General features: G+C 43.1%; 1 protein-coding gene across 1 annotated transcript in view; it reads left to right on the top strand.

The window, feature by feature from the left end:
- The first annotated feature begins 6,051 nt into the window (after window positions 1-6,051).
- frmd4a (FERM domain containing 4A) overlaps window positions 6,052-26,936 on the top strand; it is a 60,852-nt gene continuing 39,967 nt past the window's right edge. The window contains exon 1 of the mRNA XM_083917246.1: window positions 6,052-6,223. Within this exon, the coding sequence (XP_083773372.1) occupies window positions 6,131-6,223 (93 nt within the window). The 5' untranslated portion in view covers window positions 6,052-6,130. The remainder of the gene's footprint in view (window positions 6,224-26,936) is intronic.

Here is a 26,936-nt window from a genome sequence, read left to right as displayed (position 1 = left end):
CCCACCAGTCCTTTACCCCCAACATCCTCATCCCCTTTTCAATGCAGGCCTGGAGAGCTAAACATCCCCTCTCTCACTCTCCTGCCTCCCAGATCCCTCGTTTTTTCCTCAATCCCCCTCGCCTCCTTTGTCAGAGGAATATCTCGGCTGGATGGGATGGTTAACCATCACAGTTGTACTTCTCTGCTGTTTTAGCAACATCTCTTTTCAGTAGCAATAAAGCACTAATTTTAGTCTGCCACAAAGGGCCTGCGGTCTGTGAAAGCATTCATGCAGCGAGGAGCACAAACACTGTGACGTACTGATACTCTCCATGTTGAGAATTGTATCACAGTACTGTATGTGTACGGTGTATCTACTGTTTGTGCATGTGCATAACCTATTCTCCAATATCTTCTTTTCCTTTTGCCTGTGGTATTGTAGACGGGTTGAATCAGATACAGGGGCTATTGACTGGGTGTATTATGTGTGACCATTCTGTTATGTAATGGGTGTGTCCTCTACCCAGTGACAAAACTGTTCAATTATAGCAAGCTGACCTCCTCCTTCTTTCTCCCTCCTGCACGCTTTAGCTCTGTCTCTCTCTCTCTGCTCTATCCCTACACATATCTCTCTCACTTGCCTCTCTCTCACAAACTCACAACAACAAAGGACCACAGCCACAATCAAAGTGTGGATGCTGTGGTTATGTGGTATGCTGTGGTATATACAGCTCTTTGATTTTTAAGGCTATGCCTGGTGTGTTCTATATATTTTACTGTCAACAAATGCAATAAGAAATACAATTGATTAGTCCGTCTATAAATAATTTGCTTCCCTACCCTGTTTGAGGCATTAAGCCCCAAGCCCAGTCGTTCCTGCGTAAATCTTTTGAAACTGGCCACAAATAAAAGTTATATCCTTAAACATTACCAAACAGGAGTAGATAGTGTATTAATTGTATTGGTCGACCGATATGGTTTTCAATGGCCGACAGCAATGCCGATATTTACAGCAGGAAATCCAGATGGAACGCAAGCAAAAATTCAATTTGCTCTGCACCTGCCTCTGGGCACTAACCTTTGGAGCTCATTAACTCTGTCAGAAAATCCTAAATCACCAATCAAATCGTACTATCTGTTATGGATGGACATAACCGAATGACGACAGTGCTGCGCGGTCCAAGCCGCCACCTTGTTCATTGTTCTGATTGGTCGTAGTCGATCTTAGTGCTATCCAATTGCGTGGCATGTATTTTGAAATGCATGCATCGGTGCCGCCCTTTTAGTTGGAAAGCTCTATCGCTCATTGCCAGACCCTACGTCTTTCTAGATGTGGTTCTGGATTTCCAAGCTACCAGGATGGGGTATGCAAAGTATAATGCCCATGTTAATTGGACACGTGCAACTTGTCTTGGTTTATGGCACAGAAGAATAACACACAGACGACACAGGCAATGCTTGTTAGTAGGATCAATTATTTGGTATTTTCATGGGATTTACTGACAAAATGAAAGATGTTGAATTAAAAAATACAATATACACATTGTGTGTTATTATACAAGTTCTGGGGAAACTGTAGTTGTCACTTTATATCATCACTGCACCACTTTATTCAGTTGTACTGTCACTTACTTCAGTAAGAAATGCTGCTACACTTTACACTGTCACTTTATACCACCACTACATAACTTTATTTTGTGGTACTGTAACTTACTGCTGCTACACTTTACTGTGCTTTACTGTAACCTAGTTCTGTAGGAAATGCTGCTACATTTCATTGTGGTTTACTTTAACGTATCTCAGTAAAATGCTGCTACACTGTACTTTACTGTAACTACTGTAACTTGTAACATGACAGAAAGGCTGCTACACTTCACTGTGCTTTACTGTAACTTAGTTCTGTAGGAAATGCTGCTACATTTTTAACACTGTTATCACTTATCGCTCCTTATCACTTAGTTTGTACTTATCTTATTTCAATCTGCTGCTAAACTGAACAGTGCGTATTGTTGTATATTGTATATACCTACGCTTAACCACAATGTCTGTTGCACTCTGTCACACTTGTTTGATTTATTTCACGTTAGCTTTATTTGATTTGATTATGTTAGCTTATTGTTACTCTGATCCTTTCCCATCTTTGTATTGAAACTGTTAATAATTTCCCTCGGGATAAATAAAGCTTCTTGAATCTTGAATCTTGAATCTTGAATCTAGTTCCCTTCATAATATGAATGAGATTTGAATAATATAATCAACTTTTGCAATCATTTTCTTGCCCCATTAGTCTTCACTCTGACTGCAAATTCCCACACATAAATAGAGAAAAGACAATTATCATAAACTTGATCCAAATTTTATGTGGACATCCATAAACGAATCAGCTATCATCATTCAGCCATCAATTTCCATCACATTCATTGCCCAGAGTCTGATGTTGACCGGCCCACATGCAGAGGCTTTCCAGTAGACTTGGGTGAATAATTGAGAAGCCTCGTATGCTGTTCACTGGGGCAAATTTCACATCTAGAGCCCTATTCAAGTCTGCTGCTGCCCTCATAATAGGCGACTGATTGGCCCATTGGAATGATATATTCTAATTCCATTAAGGCATGAATGACTGTATAATGGCAGAGTGTGAATGTGGACTGCACCCAGACAAAGATAGTTATTTTTTTCGAAGCAACGTCTACGCATCTCATCGAAGTTATAAACAGAGTACATTCATCCTGTCATTTCCCAGCTTACAATACAGTATTTCTACTCTATTCTATTCTAACCAAACATGGAGGTGATTTTTCAGTTTCACTACATTCCTTTGGTGCCACTGGCTGAAAATGTAAGCATTTTGAAAGACACAAGCAGATATGCAGTATGTGCACACACCCACACACACGCACAGTCACCTCACAGCGGGTTGAGCAGATGTTGAGCTGAGAGACACTGTTTGTCCAGGACAACTCGTCCCTGTATGCCACCAAATCTCTCCGAAATATAAACAGCCCCAGTTTCCACAATGAGTCACATGAATGTCCCTGTTTCACAAAAAAAATCCAAAAGAATAATCTCTCAGCCTCTCGGTTACCTTTCTGAGCATTAAAAAGTGTTTCCCAGGCCTTCTTACACAGACACTGCTGAAGGGATGATAATTGAAGTGGATGCTCCCCTGTGGAGAAGTCATTATGATTGGTTCTGGCTTGATGAAGGGTGGGAGGCCCCACTTTTCTGCTCATCTCACTCTCTTGAGATAGAGAAAGACAACACTAGCATACACTAAGAAGCACAGACAGAACGCACAGTGAGAAATTAATTAAATTACTCAGGGTTGTATTGTTTAGCAATATAACCTTTTATCTGGGTTTTCTGTGAAATGGCGCTGTAACTCAACCCTTTGTGGAGTCTTGGAACATAAACATTCAACCCCCTCCTTCGCTGCCTGGGATGGGAAGAGAGTCCAGCTAGAGGGCATTTCCATAAACACACCCACCCACACACACAAACACAGTGAGAAGCAGGACCATAGGGATGAGTCAGACAGCCGTGGGCAGACACTGGCTGGGTTATCAGGGTAAATTAATGCGTAACAATGCCAGGAGTCTACAATTGAGAACCACTGCTTCTTGTTATTACAACTATGAACAAAGACCAAGCAGACACATACTGTTCAAGTAGAAATAAAACCCAGACAGTCCAGACACTTTCTTTGCATCTCCCTCATGAGCAAATTGCATAACAAGGTAGTGATCTACCCACTTTCTTTTCTTTCTCTTCTGTTTCTCTCTCTATCTCTCTTTCTTTTTATTTATGCAGATTTGTTGGAAATGTATTAATAGCTGTTAGTTCATTTTGAGGACAGCTGGTGTGAATTCATCCAGCACAGTGAGGCATGTCAGATTCTTCCAGCTTTTGCCAGATTCTTGTCATTTTTATGCCACATTATGTATTCAGTTTTGCATTTCACATATTCTTATTACCGGGTGCAAATCCCATTTGCCGATATGTTTGCGTGCTTGTTGACTGAAATGGGTCATTGTGCATCTGGCCTTAGGCATCAGGAATAACATGTTTTTTTGTCGATGTTCCTTTCCCTCCTGTCGAGACGAGTGTGTATCACCTCACCAGATTTGAAGCAGTGATATTTAAAGGATCTCAAAAGTAAAAAAAAAAAAAGAAAGAAAGAAATGAGAGCAGCAGAGGAGAACAAACAAACCAAACCCACACTTAAACTGTTCAATTAAGTGAGTGTGTTGTCATCTTCCTGTCAAGGTGTCAGACGAGCTCCCTATGAAGGCAGTGATGTTTTGTCTCCTGAATCAGCAGTGGCTGTTAATCTATTTCATTTCGATTTGAATTAACATCAAAAGCACACATCACACAAAGTAGCAGCCAGACACAGTGTATAGAGAAATGAATCATGTATTTTAGTTCTCTTTTCAATTCCTCCAGTATGTCAGCTGCAGGACCTGGATGTCTGCAAACTAAGTTTATAAATAGCCCTCTGATATTTCTCATGTAGGCCACAGTCACTCACATACTGATGTGGGCCAGGGTATTGAATAAATAATGCTTACTGGGGATTACCACTGCAGATGAGTTTCTCCGGTATGCTTTTCGCGCAACTTTAGCACAATGTGTGTTATTTTGTATTTACAGTATGTGTCTGTGCGTGTGTGTGTATGTGCGTGTATGCGTGTGTGTGTGTCTATGTACGTTTGACATATGTAGTATCATGTAATTTCAGGGGTAGGACTTTAAGAAATAACATGGGGGATGGAAAAGGTTTGTTTGGTTGCTCATTTTGACTTGTGGCTTTAATCTGATTTCATACCCCTGTGACCCAGCATCAAACCACCTCATAGCTGTGATAACCAAGCTAAATCACACTGGTTTTAATCCAGATCTGCTGGCTTAGAATAGCTAGCTTGCCCATTCAACATACGTGAACCTACTGTACATACCGAACATCTGTTTAGACCTATATTTGTGTGTGTGTGTGTGTGTATGTGTGTGTGTGCATGTGTGTGTTGATCCACTTAAGTTAATCAGCTGACAGTTCCATATTGATGTACAGAGGCGAACAGAGCTCAGTAGTGATTGATGATGAGAATATGACAGTAAGTCACTAGGTGCAGCTGTAACTCATGAGTCCAATAGCTTTAATGGACATGTAAAGACCATCGTTGTGGAAACAGAGGACTGACTCAGCTCTCAGCTGCTCTGGCTGCAGCCATCATGATAAAAGATCTCTGGTGGAGCCTCGCATCCTAAAGTCCACTACTGTCACAGCTTTGTGGAAAAAAATCAGGCCAATTTCCACACATTTCTGCATGCAGACGATGAACCAAGTGATAGGATGATCAATATCTGCATGCATGAGCATTGTGCATGCTTGACTGCAAGGATGCATGTGTGTGTGTGTGTGTGTGTGTGTGTGTGTGTGTGTGTGTGTATTCTCCCTTTGTGTCCTAGTCCAGACAGTGCAGGGAGAGAAAGCTGGATGTGGGATTTCAAAGATAATCTCCCTACCAGATGGCAAAACATCCCATATTCCTTTTGAGGTTTCCCACGTGATCCCCTGTAAGGGCTGAGCGTGTGTGTCTGTGTGTGTGTATGTGTGGATGGTGGGGGTATATATGCTCACACACAATTATTATTGGATCACGTGACACAAGCGCGTATGCTAATAACAGCCGTAACGTCACATTAATCCAGTGACCTGGTTAAGCCCCCAACTGAAGGAAGTGAGTGTGGAAGGCAGGGAGGGGGAGCTGCCAGAGCCGGAGAAGAGAGGGGAAAAGAGAGAGGAGAGACAAAAGCGCGCTCCCTCTCCCTCTCACACACTCTCACACACACTCATTCACCTCCTGAGCGGCAGAGTGGAGCGTAGCTGAGCGGAGCAGCATGGGAAGTGTTTTAACACAGAGGGAAATAGAAGCAGAGAGAGGCACATAGGATCAGTGTGGGGTTGCTATACCCCCCCACACACATACACAGACACACACTTACATCACTTCTTTGCTTATACACACCCACGCGTCAAGCTCGCGTGAACCCCGGCTGCCAGGCTGGACGGGACGGCGAGGACACCCACCTCACACACTCGCACACATGCTCACACACCCACGGAAACACACACTCTGGAGCGTACTATGGTGGTCCAGGGAGCGGTGACGCCCGGGAGGACCCGCCGGCTGATGCTTAAACTGCCGGTGGGGACTCTGCGACGGAACAGTGGAGAGAGGGTAAGACACAGCCTTCCCTCAGTTACTCTTTCACACTTTCTCCCTTCTGCTCAGACTTTGTGTCTCCCTCCTCTCTGAGAGCATGTCTTGCCGTGCTGTTGTGTGTGTAAATGGGATTTAAAAAGGTTCTCGGCTAATCCAGGGGACGGTATTAGATTTGAATTGGTGGAAGGCAAGTCAAGAGCAAAGCTTTTAATCTCCACAGTGGACAATACTTCTCTGTGTTTCTCTTTCTGTCAGTCTGGGTCTGTCAATCTTTGCAGAGCTCAGTCTGTCTCTGTCACAGCTAATGTATTCCACCGCAGTCCTCGAGTTTTCAAGGTTACAGGGAAGTCTTACTGTGGGAGAGCTGTCTTTGAGGGCAGCTTGTCACTGTCAACACAAGTGAACTGACTTAAGGCATGAGTTTTCTTGCTTTTATCAAGTAAAGGGCGGTAGAAGCTCAGTCCATAGCTGACTTGGCTTGGAACTGGAGGGTCGCTGGTTCGAGTCTCTGTGTGGACCATAACTGGACCGTGGACTGGTGGCTGGAGAGGTGCCAGGTCTTCTCCTGGGCACTGCCGAGGTGCTGTTGTTGCAAGGCACTGAACCCCCAACAGCTCGGGCTGCTCGGGGTGCTGGTCACTGGCAGCCCCCTAGCTCTAACATCTCCCCATTAGTTGCATGTATATAGGTCCTGTCTGTGTGTATTTTGGGCCTGTGTGTGTAAAATGAAAAAAAATAGAGTAAAATTTTGTTTGCCCATGCGGGATGAATAAAGGAATTCTTCTTCTTCTTCTAAAGCCAGTGTGATTTAAAGTGCTGGATACTGTCCTGCCCGGGCTCCTCTCTCTCTCTCTCACACACACACACACACACACTTAGTTCGCCTGCCACTGACAGGCATTTGAAGCTTCAGTGTTTATGTGTTTGGGTAAATCTGGTGGGTGCGGGCTGAAGGCAGAAGATAATAGTTTTCAAACTAAGCTTAAGACTTGGAATGTGTGTCGCAAAGTTAACCTTTATGTCAGATGTAACGACAGGCTGTAACCTGCCAGGTGATTCACCTCTTCTGCTCTTCCATGAAGTTGTTTACACCGTGAGAAAGCTGCATGTGAGCGGATAAAGAAAGTAAGTTTGCAGCTGCAAGTGCATTTATGTGTTTGTGATTCCCCATGGCGTTCATTCGGGGGTGCACGTCAGCACCCTTTTATGTTGTAAATACACCGGTATTAAGAAAATCTGATTTGAATAGAGTGTGCGTGCAGGTGATGAACGAACAGGTGTTGTGCCGTATTCAGCACCCCCGCCGTGAAATGCACCCCCTCGCATTATAGGTGATATTCTGGATCAGAAGGCTGACCTATAGGAGTAGTATATATATATATATATATATATATATACAGGTATATATTTATATACAGGTAAGCCACAGCGGTCAGAACATTGGTTACTTACAGTCTTTAAACTATTTCAAAGAGTTTAAAATCCCAAACTTGGATAATAGCGAACACAAAACAACCCCTTTTTGTATGTTCTGTGGAAATATACTGCAGCCATGATTACAAAATGAATTAAATGAATCTTTTGAGCAAGTTGGATTTATTTGACTTAGCGTTTACTAAATATAATCCCAGCTTTTCTTGCAATTCATAGGTTCAAAAGTGTGTGCTTTTAATGTTGTTACCTGTATATAAGCTACTCCTATAGGTCGAAACAACAGCCTTCTGATCCAGAATATCACCTAAAGGGCGAGGGGGTGCATTTCACGGCAGGGGTGCTGAATACGGCACAGCACCGGGGTTACGACTCATCCAAACTACTCTCACAAAATCACGAGGTGCTTTTAGGGTCGCAGCCAATTGGATTGCATCTCCCTTTTGAAAATCTCAGTCTCCCCCCACTTGATGTTATGTGACTTGAGTTTCATTAACACGCCTCTTTGAGTGAATGTGACTTCAGAGAATGGCTGGTCTCTTTGTAGTAATCTTTGATGGAGCATGTACACAGAGGACACAGTAATACACACAAGCACACTCATACTGTCCCAATGCCATCATAAATTCCACAGTATGTCTTCCATATATAGGATGTAAACAGCTTTCACTTTAATAAGCCCGGACATACAGTACATATTCCCACCCTGCTTCAACACAAAAATAGATGCTATAACCATCAGACAGATACACATAAAACCTGGTTCCTTTGCTTCTGTAGTCAAGTTACAATGAAGTAAGCAACTTGAGAGGTCTCAGACAATCCATTATAGTCCATTATAACTTCAGGTTGTGTGTCATTAATTCTGTAGTGGCTGGAAAACTGATTAACTGTGATCTAACTGACCGGCTGTCGTAATACTGCATTATTGGAAGAAACTGAATATTCACTGTCCCTTTCAGAGAAGTAATTGCTTCTGGTTGATTGGCTGGTGCCCGTGCATAAACACACACAAACACACACACTCACTCAAATCACCTAAATTAATAGAGGAAAGCAGATTTGGAAGGGAGGTCTCTCTCTCTCTCTCTCTCTCTCTCTCTCTCCCTCTCTCTCTCTCTCTCTCCCTCTCTTCCCTGATTGCATTCCCTTTCTCTGCCTTCCATTCTTCTTGCAGCCAGCTGTGTGCAGACAGACTGAAGGGGGATTACTTGTTGTGATTTGCATATACTCACTGACATTATTGTACTGTGAATGCATCTCATTTTCAAACTGGTTATCCATCAAACCCCATGGGCAGAAAAACGTTCAAAAAATCGATAAAGATGTTTTTAAAAAGAGCATCTAAATCATCAGACTGTCTGATCCTTTTTCCTCAGTGACTGCAGATGACCAAAGCTCAGTGATGGACCGAAGTTCTATCAAGGTTGACTGTGTCTTGGGTTATGACTTTACCTGCCCATGTCCTCGCTGAGCCACTGAAATACTGTTACTTCTATACACAGCTGCAGCTTTGTCCTGCTCCGACTTGTCATGTTAGATAACTCACTGTGTTATCATCAAATCCTCGCCTTATGCAACTGCGTGAGCTGCATGGAGAAGTAACAGCATTCAGAAAAAAATATTGATAAAATCTGTATCTATATGCAGCCGACTGAGCAGAGTGGAATGTTGTAATGGAATTGTTTATTGCTGCAAGCTTAGATCCAGCTAAATGCATTTTGCACTCTTTGAAGCTTAATTTTTCATATCCTTCAGCATTTCTCAGTGAACAGGCAGAGGTTTGTGGGTAAGCACCGCCACTGGCTAAACTTTCTCTTTAGCATTAGCATTAGTTATCTTGTTTTTGTTGAAATTTTCAAAATGGATCCACCAGATTGCTTTTCACAATCCAGATTGCAGAGGTAAAAAGACTCTCATCTGTGCCCTGTCACTCATTTAATGCAGATGAATGGCCTCATGTCTGTGTCAGTGGTTTATGATGGATGTGGGTTTCTATCACAGTTAATTGAGTAATATCTATAAGCAGAACACAGACCATCTTTGTTCACGGACAACAGCTATGACACATCTGAACAAAACATGCCTCGTTAACTCCAGAAGAATAGACCAGAAGGCAAAGTTGATTACTCCCCGTTCCTATTTATGGATCACTTTCTTTTCGATACCTCATTCTCTTCGTGTCATCGGGGCCCAAAATGCTGTCTTCATATCTAGACTTGTCATGCTTCTTCATTCCCCCTTTCTCTAGTTCTTGCGTACCTTTCATTTCAACCGTTTTGAGAGAGTAAAAGTGGCAACACATGAAAGAAATCCATCTGCATGGACAAAGACAGGATAGAAGGAATTATAGATCACCCTGGCAAAACACTAGGTGTTTGCAGTATAATGATATGATGATAAATTGCACAGTTGGTGTTGACAGTTTTAAACATCTTCTTTGAGGGATGTTTACTGTTTAGATTACGGCCTGAATTAGGATTATCCTCCGCCTTTGTTATCCTGCTATCATGTTAAGCTGCTCAGCTCTTTTCTGTGAAGTTAAGAACAAAAACAACAAACAAACAAAAAGGGGAGACATAGTGTATGTTTGTGTGTGTGTGTGTGTGTGTGTGTGTGTGTGTGTGTGTGTGTGTGTGTGTGTGTCTGTGTGTCTGTGTGTCTGTGTGTCTGTGTGTGTGTGTGTGTGTGTTGTGGGGGGGGGTTCTAAACTGACGGAAAACATTTCAGATTTGAGAAGCTTGAATCGCTCTCCGAGGAAACATGTTGTTGTCAGGGGCATCGCAGGGGAGCGAGGGTTTAAAGGAGGGAGGGGTGGATCACTGTCGGAGAAGTTCACACAGACACACACATGTAGACTTAGACGAATGCTCAAGACACACATTCAAGGGCGGAATGGGAATGCAAACGCACAATAGCTTCACTGTATTTTGCACACTATAGGCCTGAACGCTAGAAGCATCCAGGCATGGGGTGAGGCAGGAATACTAATCGATCCTTGTTACCTTTAAACATCTTGTCTGCACCAATCACAGAGAAGGTCAGCTCTAGACTCTGGCATTCTGTGGGTCAGGTTGGTACTCTGCTTGTTTCTCATAAGACTGATCTAATTGTCTCGGCATTAGAGTCAAGATTCATTTAAGCTGCTGCAAAGTTGACGTGGACACCAAAGGAACAACATTCAATGTGAGCTCCTGTTTAGTTTTCTTTTATCATCCCTCTGTTAGCACATATCGGTTCTGAGCATTGAGTTTTTTTCCCCGACAGCTCTGCTCTGCCTCACTACAGTATTGATTCCCAGGGATCTCAACCTGCCAGCCCCCAGGACTAATGGTGAGGGAGCTGTGGTCAGTCAGTCCAATTAAAGAGACAAAGAAAAGGGGAAAGAGGGGAAGAATAGAAAGAAAGAGTCGGGAATCGCTGGAGTTAAAGGCTCCTGAAGGCCCCCTCTTGCACCACACCCTGTTTGGCATGAAAGGGGACCCCCTTTTCTCCCCAAGGCAGCTCAGAAGGAAGAATGTTTTTGAGAAGGGAGGAAAGGGGGAGCAGACTCCCACCCTCCTCTCCACCCTGCCTCTTTCATCATTCTCTGCTATGATTTTTTTTGTCTTTCATTCCCCGTTCAAAATCAACCGACAGACCTATAGACACACAGCACAGCACACAAGTTCAAAGTCAATCTGAACAGAGCGTCAAACAATGAAGAGATGATCGCCTATTGACTGTGATTGAAGGCTGAAGGCAGACAGCTGCTGATAATGTGTTTTCTTTATGAAGACAATTTGCTAGCAGTAGAGCCAATCGGCGTCCTCAGTCTCACTAAGTCCTGTATGTCAGTCAAGTTCCTGATGCCACTTTGGTCAAAGTCGTGATGTTTTTTTCAGGCTCTCTGGTGCAGTCTCATGCAGCCAAATGATAAGAATTACAATGACAAGGGAGAGCTGTTAGTGGTGGTTCCATGGTTCCTCTTTACAGTAGCTATGGTGAGAGCCTGTGTGTGTGTGTGTGTGTTCCCATCCTCTGCCCCCTTTACGCAAAGCTCAGAATGATTCCTTCATGATCTCTGCCATCTATTCTCAGAACTAACTGCGTGGAATCCTTTTAAGAAAGAGAGAGGGATAGAGCAGAGAAAAATAAAAAAAGACAAGTGTGGGATGATGGGAGGGAGTCAGATTCCATCTTCCCTCCAAACAGGATGTGGAGAGCCCGAAATATTCCTTAACTATCCCAGCACAATCTGTGCCCTTTGTTAGACAGAGATAACACGATTCAATGAGAACGGAGGCACTGCCTGTGACTCACTTACATGAAGGGGTTTATTCATAGTGTGCGTGTGTGTGCGTGTGTGTGTGCGTGTGTGTGTGTGTGTGTGCGTGCGTGCGTGCGTGCGTGCGTGTGTGTGTGTGTGTGCGTGTGTGTGTGTGTGTGTGTGTGCGTGTGCGTGTGCGTGTGTGTGTGTGACAGAAGGAGAGGGACAAAAAGGAGTGTTGTGGATAAAAAAAATGTTTTTATTGTAAAATTAGAAAAAAAAAGATTTTCTTGAATGTTTTAGGAGTGTGTGTGTGGGCGGGTGGGGGGGGGTGTCTGAGTGACAAAGAGAGGCAGAGCGGGAAGGGGTTAGAAAGAGAGAGAGGGAGTGAGAGAGGTGCAGTCTCGTGTTTTCCCGTGGGTGTACTGCAGTAACATAGTAATCCTCATTAATATTTATCTGCCAGGCAAAGTGGAGAGAATGATTAGCTAGAGATAGAGAGAGAGTGTTTTTTTGAGTGAACACCCCTTTGTGCATGTGTGTACAACATATTACAGCGTATAACACATGAACTAGGTCAACTTCTATACTTAGGAGACTAACAACTCCTGATACTTCAAAGGTTTTATGACATCGTGGGGGTTTCTCATTGCATTCATGCACTCTTCTCTTCTAAATTATTCTAAGCACTCATATGAAAACTCAAACTCATGCACATACATACATTCTTACACACACATAGACGTAAGAAGTTCCCTGCTTTCACCCCCCCACCCCCCCTCTCAAGCTATGTTTTGTTATTGATTTTCCTGCTCACACCTCTAATACAATCACATTAAACTAGACTGATCGGAATTGAATTTCAGCCTGGGTCTATACACGTATGTCACTTATAATCTCCGTCACAGTGGTGGTGGTGTGTGGGTGTGTGTTGGAAAGAGCCTATAAGAATAGTAAGCCTGCAAAAGCCAGTTGCCAAGAAGAAGAAGATGAAGAAATAGAAGAAGAAGAAGAAGAAGAAGGAGAAAGGCATGAGTAGTATCTGTACAACTTTTACTGTGTCAAATGCACTTTTGCCTATCCTGCACACAACTGTTTGTTGAATTTGTGTTCCATAGTGCCTCAGCTGAGAATGTTCTTGTGAATTTTTAGTGCCTGTGACCCATTTCCCTCCACTGCTCTCCCTCTCTCTCTCTCTCTCTCTCTCTCTCTGACTTGGCTGCACTCTAGTTTAACACGCCTGAGTGGAGATCAGAGAGCAGGAGGAAGATTGAAAGATAGAGAGGGATATGGAGACAGGAGAAAGTAAGAGAGAAGAGAGCAGGAGATGGAGTAGAGACAGTTTACTCCTGATTTTCCTGTGTCCTGTCTGTGTCAGGACCGCTTAACTGACTGCGTACAGGTTTGAAGTTTATTTGTCTTCGATATATATGTCTTCAAAATAACACACACATTATCTCACTGTTTGGCTGTCAACTCCTGTCTGTCACAAGGCAAACGGTGTCTCCTTCTCTCCATCTTATTACTATGGTAACAGTCAGCCAGCTGACACTCTGGTGCTGACTGTTTACATCACAGGGCCTGTGTGACCTTTCCCAGGATTCAGCAGGACATTGCACACACATGGAATCATGGGAACAGTGCACTGTCATACCTCCCTCCCTACCACAACACATATTTACACCCCTCATAAATAACAGTGGCTGAGAGGTGAACGTCTACAGCCTTCGTGTGTGTTTCACTTTGGAGAATTCACACTATAGTAATGTTACACATTCCTCATTGGTTTCTCAAGACACCACTGAGAGCAACATGAGGCCCTGAGGGAGCTTGGAGCATGTGGGTGGTTTAAATTAAGTATTTTTCTTTTAAAAGCCAAGGCTTTTTGTGCGGTGAACCTCCTGAAATTCATTCAATTAGCCACCTGGAGTCGAGAAAATGTGACAGACGGAGAAAAATATTTACTTTGTACAGTATAATAGTTGATGTTCACATTCAGTAACGAACAAATTCTATACGCATCATACAACATTTTATGTGCACGCACACTTGCACACGTGTACACACACATCCAATTCACTAGTATAAGAGTGACCTCTTGCATCGATAAACCCCTCCATGAATCAGAGTGGTCTACGAAAAAACCATTTAATCCACCTACAGTCCGATTGGGTTTTGTTATTGAATTCTCTATTGATTAAGGCTCTCAGAGGAAAGTGGAAAAAGTGAATCAGGACTGCTGTTTAAACTCAACAGATATTTGAGCCTTTTTCTTTTTATAAGTTTACACTGGCATAACATATCCTTAGTGACACAGAAGATCAAGAAATGGCTTCTGGAGTTCTGGAGAGAAAATGCATGTGCTGCCTGTGCTTGATTTCAACAGCCATATCACACACACACAATAGACAGAACATTGATCATTTAAGCTGTATTGTTTTAGCAGAGCTGTTGAGCCAAGAGTTTATGACAGACTGGCAAGGATATATACACAGACTGTCGGCCTGGCACAGGTTGTATGTGGGGGTTGTATTGCCTCCATGTGGCCATTGTTGCAAATGGGTGTGTGTAAGCAAATGCAAGATAATCTTCACTGCGGATTTCTATTCCAAATAAACAATCGAGTTTGTAATCAATCATCTTTACGTGGTTTGTGCATTCTGTGCAAGGATAATATGTTAATTGTTAGAGAGAAGCAGATGGGTTGTATTTTCTTGAACCTTTTTTAGAATGATTTAGACAGTTCGTGTCAGGATACTCCAGCCTGGGAAAACTGTCTCAGAGGAAAATGTCTTCTTTAAAAAAACAAAACAACAAAAAAAACACATTCTGGCTACAATCCCAGTTCTGTTATAAAGCAGTATACTCGTGACTTAAGCCCAAATATCAGCATTTTATGTACATGCATGTGTTTGACTATGTGTCTTCTTTAAGCATATAGAGTGTCCAGTCTGACCAGGTGTGTGAGGAGGTGTGCAGCCTGTAAGCACACCCCTGTCTCTTTGAAAAGTGAGACAGCAAGAGAGAGAGAGAGTGCGGTCATCACTTCTTTTCTCAACCACTGGACTGGTTGCTCTTCATGTCAGCTGCAGTATGAGAGTGCATATCGCTTTAAAAACAACTACCAGTCAGGGAGACTAGGAGACCGGCTGCATCTCCTTAGTGGGAATGTTTGTGTTTGTGGCTCACAGACCAACGGACGGAGGGTGCGTTGCTTCGGTGAGAGGAAAAGAGAGAGGAAGAAGAGAAGAGAGTCAGCAGAGACCACTTGCTGTGTGGGACTGGGACAGAAGGACCAGCAGGGTTTGACCTTGAGGAGTCTTCAGACCGCTGAATCCCAGAGAGACTTCGAGGACTTTGAGAGGGACAGAGGCAGGGAAAGGAGACAGCCACAGGGTTATCTTGTCTCTCTATGGCTTACTTTCTGGAGATGACCCAGTTATTATCTACTGGAGCTAAGTGGTATGGAGGACAATAAGGGCTAATCCCTTCTAATTACCTTGGTCTCTGTGGATTTTACCTGTAATAGCTCATGTGCAAATAAAGTTTTATTAAAGTGATACCTGTGGATAGCTCACTGATATCAACTCATACTGCTATAGTGCACATACCTCTGGAGTTGTGTCACTCATCACAGAGAGCTTGACATACATAGAAGTAATGGAGGCAGTCTTGTTGGGTCTAGACGAGGCGGTCTGCACTCAGCAGGGTCTGCTGTGGACGCTCACCTCAACGGCCCTTCGACGCCTTCGTGTGCATGCAAGGAACCTTCCTGCACCCCTGCATCTATTATACACACACAAGTGTGTTTCAAGGCCACTCTACCAGGTAGGCAGCTCTTCACATACACTCAAAATTAACATAAACCAGATGTGCATGTGCATAGCATTCAAACTACCAAGGGATTTTATTGCAAATTTAATTTAGAAATACTTGATGCAGCGAATACATTTGCAACACCTATTGTCTGCAAGCTGAGATACCTGTGGAGGCGGATATCCGGTAGGAAACTATCATAAATAATTGATTACACACTTGTGTCAAGGCTCCAGTCCAAAGAAGAGAGCCATGGAGTGAACAGATGATGCCAGTTTTGTCCTTCAGGTGATAGACTGGGTCCAGAGACAGGTGCAGGGTTAAAAATGACTGAGTTGCTTCATTAAGCATGGAGGACAGAACAGGGTTAGATGTGGTGGCAGTGTTTCTGCTAGTGAAATAGGACACATATGTTGACATAGTTTTATAAAACTCAGCTCAGGTGAATGGAGTTTTGTCCCACGAAGTTCAGAAAACCTTGTTTTACATTGTGGTCCCTGTGTCGATTGTTATTTTGTGGTTGTTGTTGTTGTGTTCAGGATGCAGAGCCTTAACAGGAAGTTGTGTTGCTAGGAGTTGGTAACTAAGCTGTTAAGCTGGTAAGTGTTTCTATGGATATGTGAAAGAGGGATGCTTGCACACAAAACACACACACAGACACTATTTTACAGGCTGTCTGGTCAGTCACCATGCTTCCATTGCCTTACATGTTTAAACTCACTCTGTAGACAGTTTCACCTGTGAATTAATTCTTTTAATAGTTTTATTAAAAGCAACTGTGTCTTTTGGGCTTCTGTTTGTCTCGCTGTGATTCAGCAAAATAGTTGATCAGTATTCTCTTCACCATGTCTGAATCGGTACTCAGGGCTTTCATGGAGCCATTAGTATTCCCTAGGCGTCTCACCTGCCCTGTATGCAGCTGGCTCTACCAGGACAAACCCAACAGGCTCACAGAGAGAGACTCGTCAGGCCTGTTGCTAGATAAGAAAAAAGCACACACTACTGAATAGCACAAAACCATCCTACAGCATCAGTGGAGTAGCTTAAATACATAAAATACACAAACATAAACACACACACACACACACCCTGGGCCTTTTCCTGTCTTTTTGCTCTAATTTCTTTATTCTCAAGAGGGAAATAAACTGGATTGTTATTCTAACTTTTGTCTTCAGATGTGTTTTTACGTGGCTCCTAAGTTTAAGCATCCTGAGGGAGGGCAACACAATCAGAGGAAACTACAGAACATACCAGAAGTCCCTAAGACAAAGCCATCCTCAACACCCCCTCCTGGTTTGGAGATGCAAAAACAGATGGTGCCACACTCAAACACAGAGGTCTTTTAACACTTTCCCAAACATCCTCTGGATGAATGTTTTGATGAGCGACAAACAATATTTCCCCCTGGCCTGATGAAGTGGTACAGTCCAAGGTGGAGTCGTTCATAGTGGAGGGAGTTGCAAAAGAAGGGAAGGAGGGGTCAGTGTGTCAGGCTGCAGGATGGGGATATCCCTGGCTCACTGCACTGCCTCTCTGCCTGGCTTCCTCTATTACTGTTAATGAGATACCCAGCCTCACACAACTGGCAGACACACAATGGAGAGAGACAGAGAGAGGGAGGACTTCTTTATATTTTATCAGCCTGTTTTCACTTTCTCCACTCGTTCCCACCTCCTTCTTTTATCCTGAAATGAAAACACATTTCCACTCCAGTCTCTTTTCCCTCTCTGACACTCAATTTTTGCTTTTTTCCCCCTACTTAAATTACTTCTTCATTTCTTATTTAACTCTCTCTACTCTATGTTCAACTCTCACTGGAGAAGACATCCATCACCAGCAGTCCTACATACTCAATCAGGACACCGGCCCAGCTATTTTATATAATGGCCTCCAGTGTGTGGCACACATATGGAGGTGATCATTTTACACTTTACATGGAGCATCATCAGGTGAAATTGAGCAGTTGCATTACAGTAACCAGCAGACTGCAACATTTTTGAAGTGTTGTTTGCTTACACAGACGTGCGCTTATGTCTCTCGTGAGGGAGAGTAGCCGTGTGTTCACACTTTCGTACATCAGGCTGAGTAATATTGACTCAACAGCCTCCAGTCACACATTTTCCTCTGGTGGTGGGACCTTTTAAATAGGGTTAGCACTGATAGGCATGTGAGGGCAGTGCTCTGTTGTGCTGTGTTAGACAGCGTCTCTGGGTATTTCTCGCATTGTGTCATTTCTTAAGCTGCTTTATATTTGCATTGATTCCATCTTTTCGCCTCTTTACTTTTTCCTGTCAGCCCTCCCTTCTTACCACCCGACCCCATCCCAAAGGCAGGATATCCTGCATGGGTAAGGAGCAAGAGTAAGGACTATAGCAAACACTGGTGGTTGGAGTTCCCCTGAATTCCTTATTTACCTGTAATCATCACAGTCCTGCAACTCGCAAGCCTTACTACAAGCCAGCATTTTGTTCTTAAAAATGTGAAGTGACACTTTGCGAAGCAAAGCTTATCCTCAGTGTGTTCAACATCTTTGTATCCTAGATAGACCAAGTTTGTTTCCTGTTATAGTGCTTGCAAATAACAGTAGCTGACAGGAATCTGGTTCTCCTCTGTGTCAAATGAAACAACATCCAAGCTGTTTCCTAGCAACGCAATTCCACTGAAAAGTTTTATACATATTTAAAATCTCTTATTATGTCACATCAATCATACATAGTCATTAGATCTCACTGCTCTATTAGCTCGTAGGTTACGCTGCAACATATTTAGGCATGAAACCCAGGTCAGTTTGTTGCCACTGAGCTCATCTGGTCCCGTTTCCTGTGAGAATAGCTCTGTCACCAATCATAAACCTTTCCCACTGACGCGTCCCAGTCCATCGCAGAAGCAGAGACACAGCAGCACAAGTCTAAAATAACCAAGATAAACAGCCCACCCTCTATCCACGAGCTGGATCATTTTTGTCTGTTCTATTACTTCTGTTGTTGGTGGTTTGATAAGCTGTGGGCACTCAGTCAAACCATGGGGTTTTCAAGCAAGTGGATTTCTTGGAAGAGCAGTCCAGTGTGATTTGCCAGCAGCTCCCCTGAACCAGGACATGATTGTACTCAGTTCAGGTTGTTAAGTCTCTGACACTCATGTTTAATATATCATCCATTTGTTCTCATATTCCACTGAAGCAGATGTCAATAAATAGGCTCATGACAGGCAGGCAAATATCCAGAACTGGAAATCTGCATGTCCTTGCTAATTCCCAGCCTTATTCCTTTTTTCTCCTTGTTTTCCAGCCAAGTAATTATTGGATGGAGGTTGAAGTTGAACTTGTGACTTCCTACTGAAGAATTTTGATCACTATCCATGTCTGGTATGGAGTAACAAAGCTGTCAAAAAGATGTGTCCATGGTTAAAAGATTCGTCCGTGATTCTAACCATTCGTATTCGTTAATAAAAAAGTTGTACACAAAATTCCTCTGTCATACACAAGTCTGAGAAATTGTTCGGGTTAGGATTGTTTTTATGTGAGTATGAATCTAAAAGCTGTGAGTACAACTCTAACTTCTACGACTACGACGTCTCCCCTGTGAACACAAATTCAGTTTGTGGGTACAAGCAAAAAAAGTGTTGAAATGAGGTCACATAGGTCACAGGCAGGTCGAGGGGGAAAGTAGTCGAACCCCTGAAGCGGTTTCATTAAGGTAAAAAAAAAAAAAACACATAAGGAAAATATCCTGCATAGTTCCTCCGTAGCCTCTTTGATTAGAGCTGCGTCCCCAGCAGAGGTCGAATAAACAGAATTACAGACCAACATGGATAACACTCAATAAAGCCCTATAGGAGTTATTATTATTTGCCTGCAGTCATTTGCTTGAGATCAGGCGCTCAAGTGTGGTTTGCATGGGTCCAGACTGTAGTTATAGTAATAATAATAATGATAATATAAAAAAATAGAAAAAAGTTAATATTCATATAATAGTATATGGCCGGACGAATCTTTTAATCATGGACACATCTTTTTGACAGCTGCCTTACTCCATAGTCTGGCAGCCATATTTGTTCTCATTGCCAAAGTCAGGATCCGTATGTGAGAAAATGTTTTCCCAGAACCGACAGAGAGACGCTTGGTGATGGGAGGGGTTGAGGGCCCAGAACGGACATTGTCTCAAATTTTTCCAGCGCTTTGTTTATTTTTGTTTGTAATTTCTAATTCGTTTTCAATTAGCCTGAGGCATGTTAGTGTTTGATATCCCTGCACAGACACACATGCTCAAACACACACACACACACCCTTGCTGTAGATTCAGTTGGTAGTTGTAGCCGTTTACAGTGTCTCCCTGGGGATAAGGTCTTATTTGCATAGTTGGTCTGGAAAACATTTCCACTGCTCCATTCCCAGGTTTATCAAATACCCAGTGTGAGTCTAAATATGTGTGTGTCGGAGAAAAGGGAAGAAGGGGCCAGGCCTGTTGATGTCTGAATTTAGGAAAAAGGTTCCTGTGGAAATTCATCAACGGTTCAACCATGGGACACGATTTTCTCACCACTCCATGAATCATAAATCCTGATAAAATGTTTATCTGTTATTCATATTTTCTTGATATAAATGTGCTTTGACGAGTCTCTCAGTGATTTGCGGGCTTGCCACATGTTAAACATTTAAAGCATGACACCCCTCCTCCCTCATGTCCCATGTCCCATTTAGTTACTGTGCACAGACATAAGCTTCTTAGCCATGCTAGAATGTAATTTATCTGCTAATGTGTGAATGTGGTACACCATTTGATAGGACGGCAACTCGCTTGATTAATTACAGGCGTTCGCATGCTCACACAGTCATCACAAATGACTACTCTGATTCTCTGTTTCAGTTTTTGCCATTGACAGCAAAGCTCCAAGAGTAATGACATATTATTGTTCCATGACATAAACAATATCAGTGATATGAGCCTTGCTGACAGTGTTTTTGATTTCATCAGAAGAACTGACAGATATGAACACTTTCCCAGATATCAGTTGCCACATTGGAGACTATTCAGATGTTAAACATGATAACACACGGATTGCAACATCTTGCTGGTGTTTTATTGTGCCAAGGTTGAGCGGCCTACATCTGGCTGGTATCCCTCTAAATCCTCTGTCTGAGTCGAAGCCAGAGTCACAACTGAGTGGCCAGAGCGGACACAATATAAGGTTTTTGGAGGTGGTCCTCTTGTGTTGAGCGAAGTGATACTGTAGGTTTAACTGTGGCATTAGCAATGGGGTTATAAGGGCTTATAATGTTTTAGGTTCAGAGGTTAGGGTCTGAGTATAGAATGGTAATCCCACGGGATTACAAGGGGAATCTGGTGAATATCTGAGGAAATCCCTCTCAGGGACTCCCAGATCCTCTGTTAGTATGGATATTATTTGCCCTAGCAGTGTGTCCACTTATGTTTACAGAACAGAGGTTTAAAGTTGTGTGTGTGTGTGTGTGTGCGTATGTGTTAACTTTCAGAGATGAGTGACGGAATATAATTTCCTCAAATCACACAACTAGAGTTCCCTCTCAGCAGACATAATCTGACCACAGCCGTTTCCCTATAAAGACACTTTGTAGATACACAGTTTATACTCGGTTACATTCATGCTGAATGAAAGTGAAGAATGTGATGCATGTGTATTTGCATTTGGTGGGTCGTAGTCATTTATTTCCCATGGTCCTTTGGGGAGGCACGGCCAGCCACTATATTATATTTAATAAGTAATATCAGACTAAATTTTGTGATTTAAAAGCTAGAGGGACTAAATTTTGACTCTCACACATTTTTATTAAACATCCTTTGATACTTTAAATGCCTTCAAACTCTCTCAGTAGCTCTCAAGTATGTACACCTGTAGGCTACATTATGCATGCATAAATTCTACACATACATAATGCGAGCTTGTTCACAAAGGCTCTGCAACTCTTTTGCCAGGGTTTGTGTGTGTGAGTGTGTGTTTTTTGCAAGGTTTCCATGGACCATAACATACAGAACAAGCTATTGACAAATAATTCACCCACTAAAGCTGAAAAAATGAACCCAGTTCTCATCTGTAACCTTAGCACATGATTGATCAGGTGTTTTTATTTATTGAGCAAAAGCTTTCCACCTCCTACCTTCAGATTTTGGCTCCTCCTGAAGCAAAATGGCCAAATGGAAGACATTCAATACTTTTACAATGACGGGATTCCCTTTGGACAAGAGGAATTGTGCATGCGCAGACACACACACACACACACACACATAAACCACACATACTTGCCAAAGGGCTCTCCCTGCAGATGAGCTGGGTCATTTTTCATTACCCTGGCTCAGAGGAATCAAGTGTGTAGTAATGGAGCACAGTCACATTGAGCCAAAGCAAGGGAGGGATAAATCCCGACTGCAGAGCACAGTGGAGGCAGACCAGACAGGCTGCAGGACGGAGCCTGTGGAGGGGCATATAGCTCTTTTTCACTCCTCTATCTGTCATTAGAATACCTCAGACTACATCCTGGGGGAAGATGAGAGAAAGGTCTGAGGCTGCAGCTTGTTCACACTGTCTGTCCTTATCTCTCTATTGCTTCTGTTTCCTTTATTGTGTTGCATCTATTTGCCTGCCTGCCTCATCTCCAGTTTATTCCCACTTTCTTCCCTACCTGTCTGCTTTATATTTTTTAAAACTCCTCTGAGAATGCCTCGCTGGCTGTTGCTGTTTGTGTCCCTCTTCTACCTGTCCCTGTACTGTTCTAGCACATGAACCCCCTTACGTCACCTGAGCCATTAAAGCCCGAGGAGGAGTAGGGGGAGCTGTGATGGGGGTGGTGGGGAGGTAAACTGAAGGCTGAAGGGTATCTGTCTTTGTAAAATTGTGAGTATATGTTGACTTTATAGAGCAAAGGATTCCATCCAGGGATCATGATATTGTCAACAGCTGGATGCTTTGTGAGGGAAACATTCATTGCATGCCGTTTTGCTTTACCCCTGGGTCATCCTTTGCCTGTTACAGTGTAGCATTGTCTTACAGTGCCTCCTCCCCTTGGTGCCCTACATTTCTGGCAGAGTGTGCATGGCAGAGACGTCTAGATCTCACAGAAAGTTGTCATGACAACTTTTGTTTGCATCTTAGTTTGGAGAGGACCAGGGAGTGAGGCTGGCCAAAAATGTGTGCCTCTGTGTTTGCCTCTGTCTGTGTGTGTGTGTGTGTGTGTGTGTGTGTGTGTGTGTGTGTGTGTGTGTGTGTGTGTGTGTGTGTGTGTGTGTGTGTGTGTGTGTGTGTGTGTGTGTGTGTGTGTGTGTGTGTGTGTGTGTGTGTGTGTGTGTGCGTGCTTGACAGTACAGGTTGTGTCTATGCCTCTCAGCTTAAGAAGAAAGTGCTTTTAAGACCTAAGAGTTATTATATGGATGGAAGCTCACCGAGCTCCTGTAAAGCTGTTGCCTTGAATGATGTCGTTCTGTGGCTGTCTCCCTAATTAGCCTGGAGGGTCTTTGGAGCCCCTGAAGAACACACACGTAAAGACACACACACACACACACACACACACACACACACACACACACACACACAAGGGCAAAATTAGCAAAGAACAGAGAGGATTTGGGAGCTTTTAACCCAAAACCTCCTTTCTCCTCTCCCCTGCTGTTCTGGTCTCATGGTACATGTTTAATAGGCTAGCAGAATACATTAGGACTGTGACACACACACACACACACACACACACACACACACACACACACACACACACAGTTTGCAGACAGGGCTGCTTAATATTCAGCATGCTAAATGATTAGAGTGTTTGGTATTCTATCCAGTCAGAGGACAGGGGATAGAGGCCACTGGAGTTCATCTGCACTTCAACGTGCCCTTGAATTTAGGCCACAAGCGGCGCGTGTCTGTGTCTGTGCCTGTGTCCGTGTCCGTGTTTATGTATTTAAGAGAAAGAGAGAGACAGAAGACATAGCAGAAAGATAAAGAGAGGTCAAGGATGAAGAACTATCAACAAGCTTCAGATGGTTCACAGGCACAAAAAGCGAGCACACATCCACATACACTTGTGCGCACATATACAGACACACACACACACACACACACTCTGTATACATTTATATATAGAATACAGAACCAAATACCTGCTCTACGTCACTTTGTCTTTCTGCATGCATTGCCAGGAGTATCAGTGAACACAGGGTCACTCAGGTCTACGGTGATTTCTCAGTGTGTAAATTATAGATGAAGAGAAGAGGTGTAGGGGTAAACGATCCTTCCCTTGTGAATGACTCACACGCACACACACACACAGGCACACATACTGACAACCTAGATCCTTTCCGATCAACCCCCATGATCACTAAGACTATGTTTCATTGAGATAAAAGTCCTAAAGACATGACATCACTCGTTCTTATTTGTCCTGAACCCCTCTGCTCTTCTTGTTCGGCATGTCGGCGCTCTAGCTCCCCCTCTCGCTCCGATGGCTTTGTCCTCTGTCCCACCTCAGAGGCTACTTTAATAATTGACTCACCTCATATACATTTCATCCTAAAAACACAGAGAAGCTAGATGTTTGGCCACATTTTCGGAGGCCCACACACTGAGATATATACACTCACAACCGTTGTGCTTATAATGGCTTTATCAACCAAATGACTCCTCTCAACTGGAATTTTAGGAATGTCCAACCCCTGTCAATGAAAGGCAAAGCTGACCAGAAAAAGCAGCGCGTGAAAGAGAGGGAATCATAAACCGTGGAAGAAAGGAAGCTTGTCCCTCCTTAGGGGAAAACAAGGCCAGGTGGAATCATATCCTTTGACTATTTTGATTACAGCTCATCCCCATAAAGAAGCAAACATGTAAAGAAGACATGAGTGAGCATCAAGTGCAAACATATTCAAATTGTTGGTAGCATACAAAAAGTAGCCAGTAGCGGCTTGCTCTCAAACGACGCACTGTGGCGCAGCATAATCACACTGAGCCCATGAAAGGCTTTTATTTGCTAGGATGTCATCAAGGGAGACATTTGCTGTGGTTCTGTTTCCAAGCTTTCTGTATCAAATATAACTCCTGGCTATACATGAGTGCATGTGCCCACATATACATCTATTTAACCCAGTTTCTTTTATGTCATAGTTTTTCGCATCAGTGAAACAGAAACCAACTGCACATTATGGATTGGGAGAGGAAGAGAAAGGAAACAAATGAGTAAAGAAGAAGGATGTTAACATGAAACCAGTGGCTGAGCAAAGTAGGAGGGTTCATTAGCAGTCTGTTGCTTGCTAGTTGCCGGCTAAAAACGATAGTAAATCTAAAGCACAGGATAATATGCTCATTGTTACAGTAATAACCGAGTTATGCTGGTTATTTAAAAGAGCATTTGGTTATTTTAAGATCAGACAGTGTACGGTAAGAGAATGAAAACAAGAATTTTAGACCATAGAGAATTTATCAGGAAACAAGATTAGGTTGTTAGTGTTATGACTGCAAGGCATATTCAAATGTACTGTACCAATAGAACATAGTAACACTCTGTCATTCTGTCTCTGATGCAAAGTGCAAACCATCGGCTGACTATTTTGAGAACCTTGAATGGTTTGGTCTGTCTGTGAATACATTATACATATCAAAAGCAAACTATAGATGTCTAATAAAAATCTAAGAAGCAACTTTTGCACATCTTCAGGAAGACAGCGCCTGATTTTTTGCAATTCATTGGGGATCAGTGCTCCCCTGGATGCATATGACAGTGAAGTTGAACTGAGGCAGAGACAAAACTTCAGCACAACTGAAGTTTGGATCACACAGAATCTACTATAAAGCATGATTTATGATGTCTTTATTGTGCCATACTGTAACACTTCACAGCAATGTTCCCGGCTAAAGCGCCCGTGTACTGTTTGATATTCACAAGTATCTCTGTCTGTCAGTTTTAGAGAAAGTTGTGATTCTATGCAAAAAAAAATGTGGGGAAACATCTCATGAAAAAAGATGGGTTTTTTTGGTAAAGTCTGGGAATGGTGCTTTGTAAAATGGGAACAAAAGCAGAGCTGGCTACAAAAATATCTCCAGTTTGTTTGAAGTGCCAGTGTGTTTCTGATTTAAAAAAACGCCCTAACTGGAACCACATTTTGGTCCCAAAGTCACTCACGGACAGGGAGGGTGGAGCTCACAGACACACACACACATACACACACACAGACACACACACACACACAGACACACACACACACACACACGTATACACGCTTGAACAAACAAAACAGATCTCTCCCGGTCAGTCCGTTTCTCTAGACATTCCTGGCAGTGTTTCCATGACCCTCCCTGCTCCGTCTCACTCTGCCGCTACATGAAACACTGGATGGAGAAGATGGATTTGGCCCTGCTATTATTTTTCCATCAGGTTTTCAATAACCCATTCAACTAAAACTGTATAGAGTATCAAGAGCCACAGTGTGTTTTGCTGAATCTTGTGTTGTAATCTAATCTGCACCATATGCAGATACTGTTACATCAAAACTGACGACAAGTCATAAAGCCTATTCAGCTACAATGATCTCAGCGTCATAAATCACCGTAGGACTGCTGGTGTCAGACCGTGCTTGCTCTCAAAGTGACGTGTTTAAAAGTGTGTGTTTGTTTAGTCTCCACAAATATGGGAGCGATGCAGACAAATACAGACAAAAAGAGCGAGAGCATGGAGTGCGTCTGTCAGTCTTAACTGCCTACCGCAGCGTTGCACAGTCAGGGTTAAAGAGATTCTCCATCTTGCTTCAATTAAGCGCTCAGTGCTGTTTATATCACATTCCACCAATATAGGTTACCTTTTCCAGCATAGACCATCAAGCCTGTTCCCCGGCTCGACCCTAAAACCTTTCTCTAATACCCACCGCCTGTTAAACCCACCTCACCCATCCAGATATTTCCCCTTTGGAGCCCTTCTCCATAGAAACACACAAGATCAGCACCTCATTACGACCACACCTCAGCCTGGAATAGAAGCCCACTGGCTCCATAACAAGGCTCTGTCAGGGCCCAGATATGTCACACCTACAAATGTTTCTCACCTTGAGCTTCTTGGAAACACTCTTTGTAGGTCACTGAAAGGTGACCGTATGCACGTAAAGGGGCATCGGACAGAGATGCTTGCTAAATCACAGCTGTTTGTTATTGTTCCTTCCTGACTTGCTTCCTTTCTTCCTTCCTTTTCCTCTCTGGCTTTTTTTTGTGTGTGAATCTGTCTCT

This window comes from Echiichthys vipera (genome assembly GCF_963691815.1).
Source record: "Echiichthys vipera genome assembly, chromosome: 7".
Taxonomy (NCBI): Eukaryota; Metazoa; Chordata; class Actinopteri; order Perciformes; family Trachinidae; genus Echiichthys; species Echiichthys vipera.
This window is presented reverse-complemented; position numbering and strand designations above follow the sequence as displayed.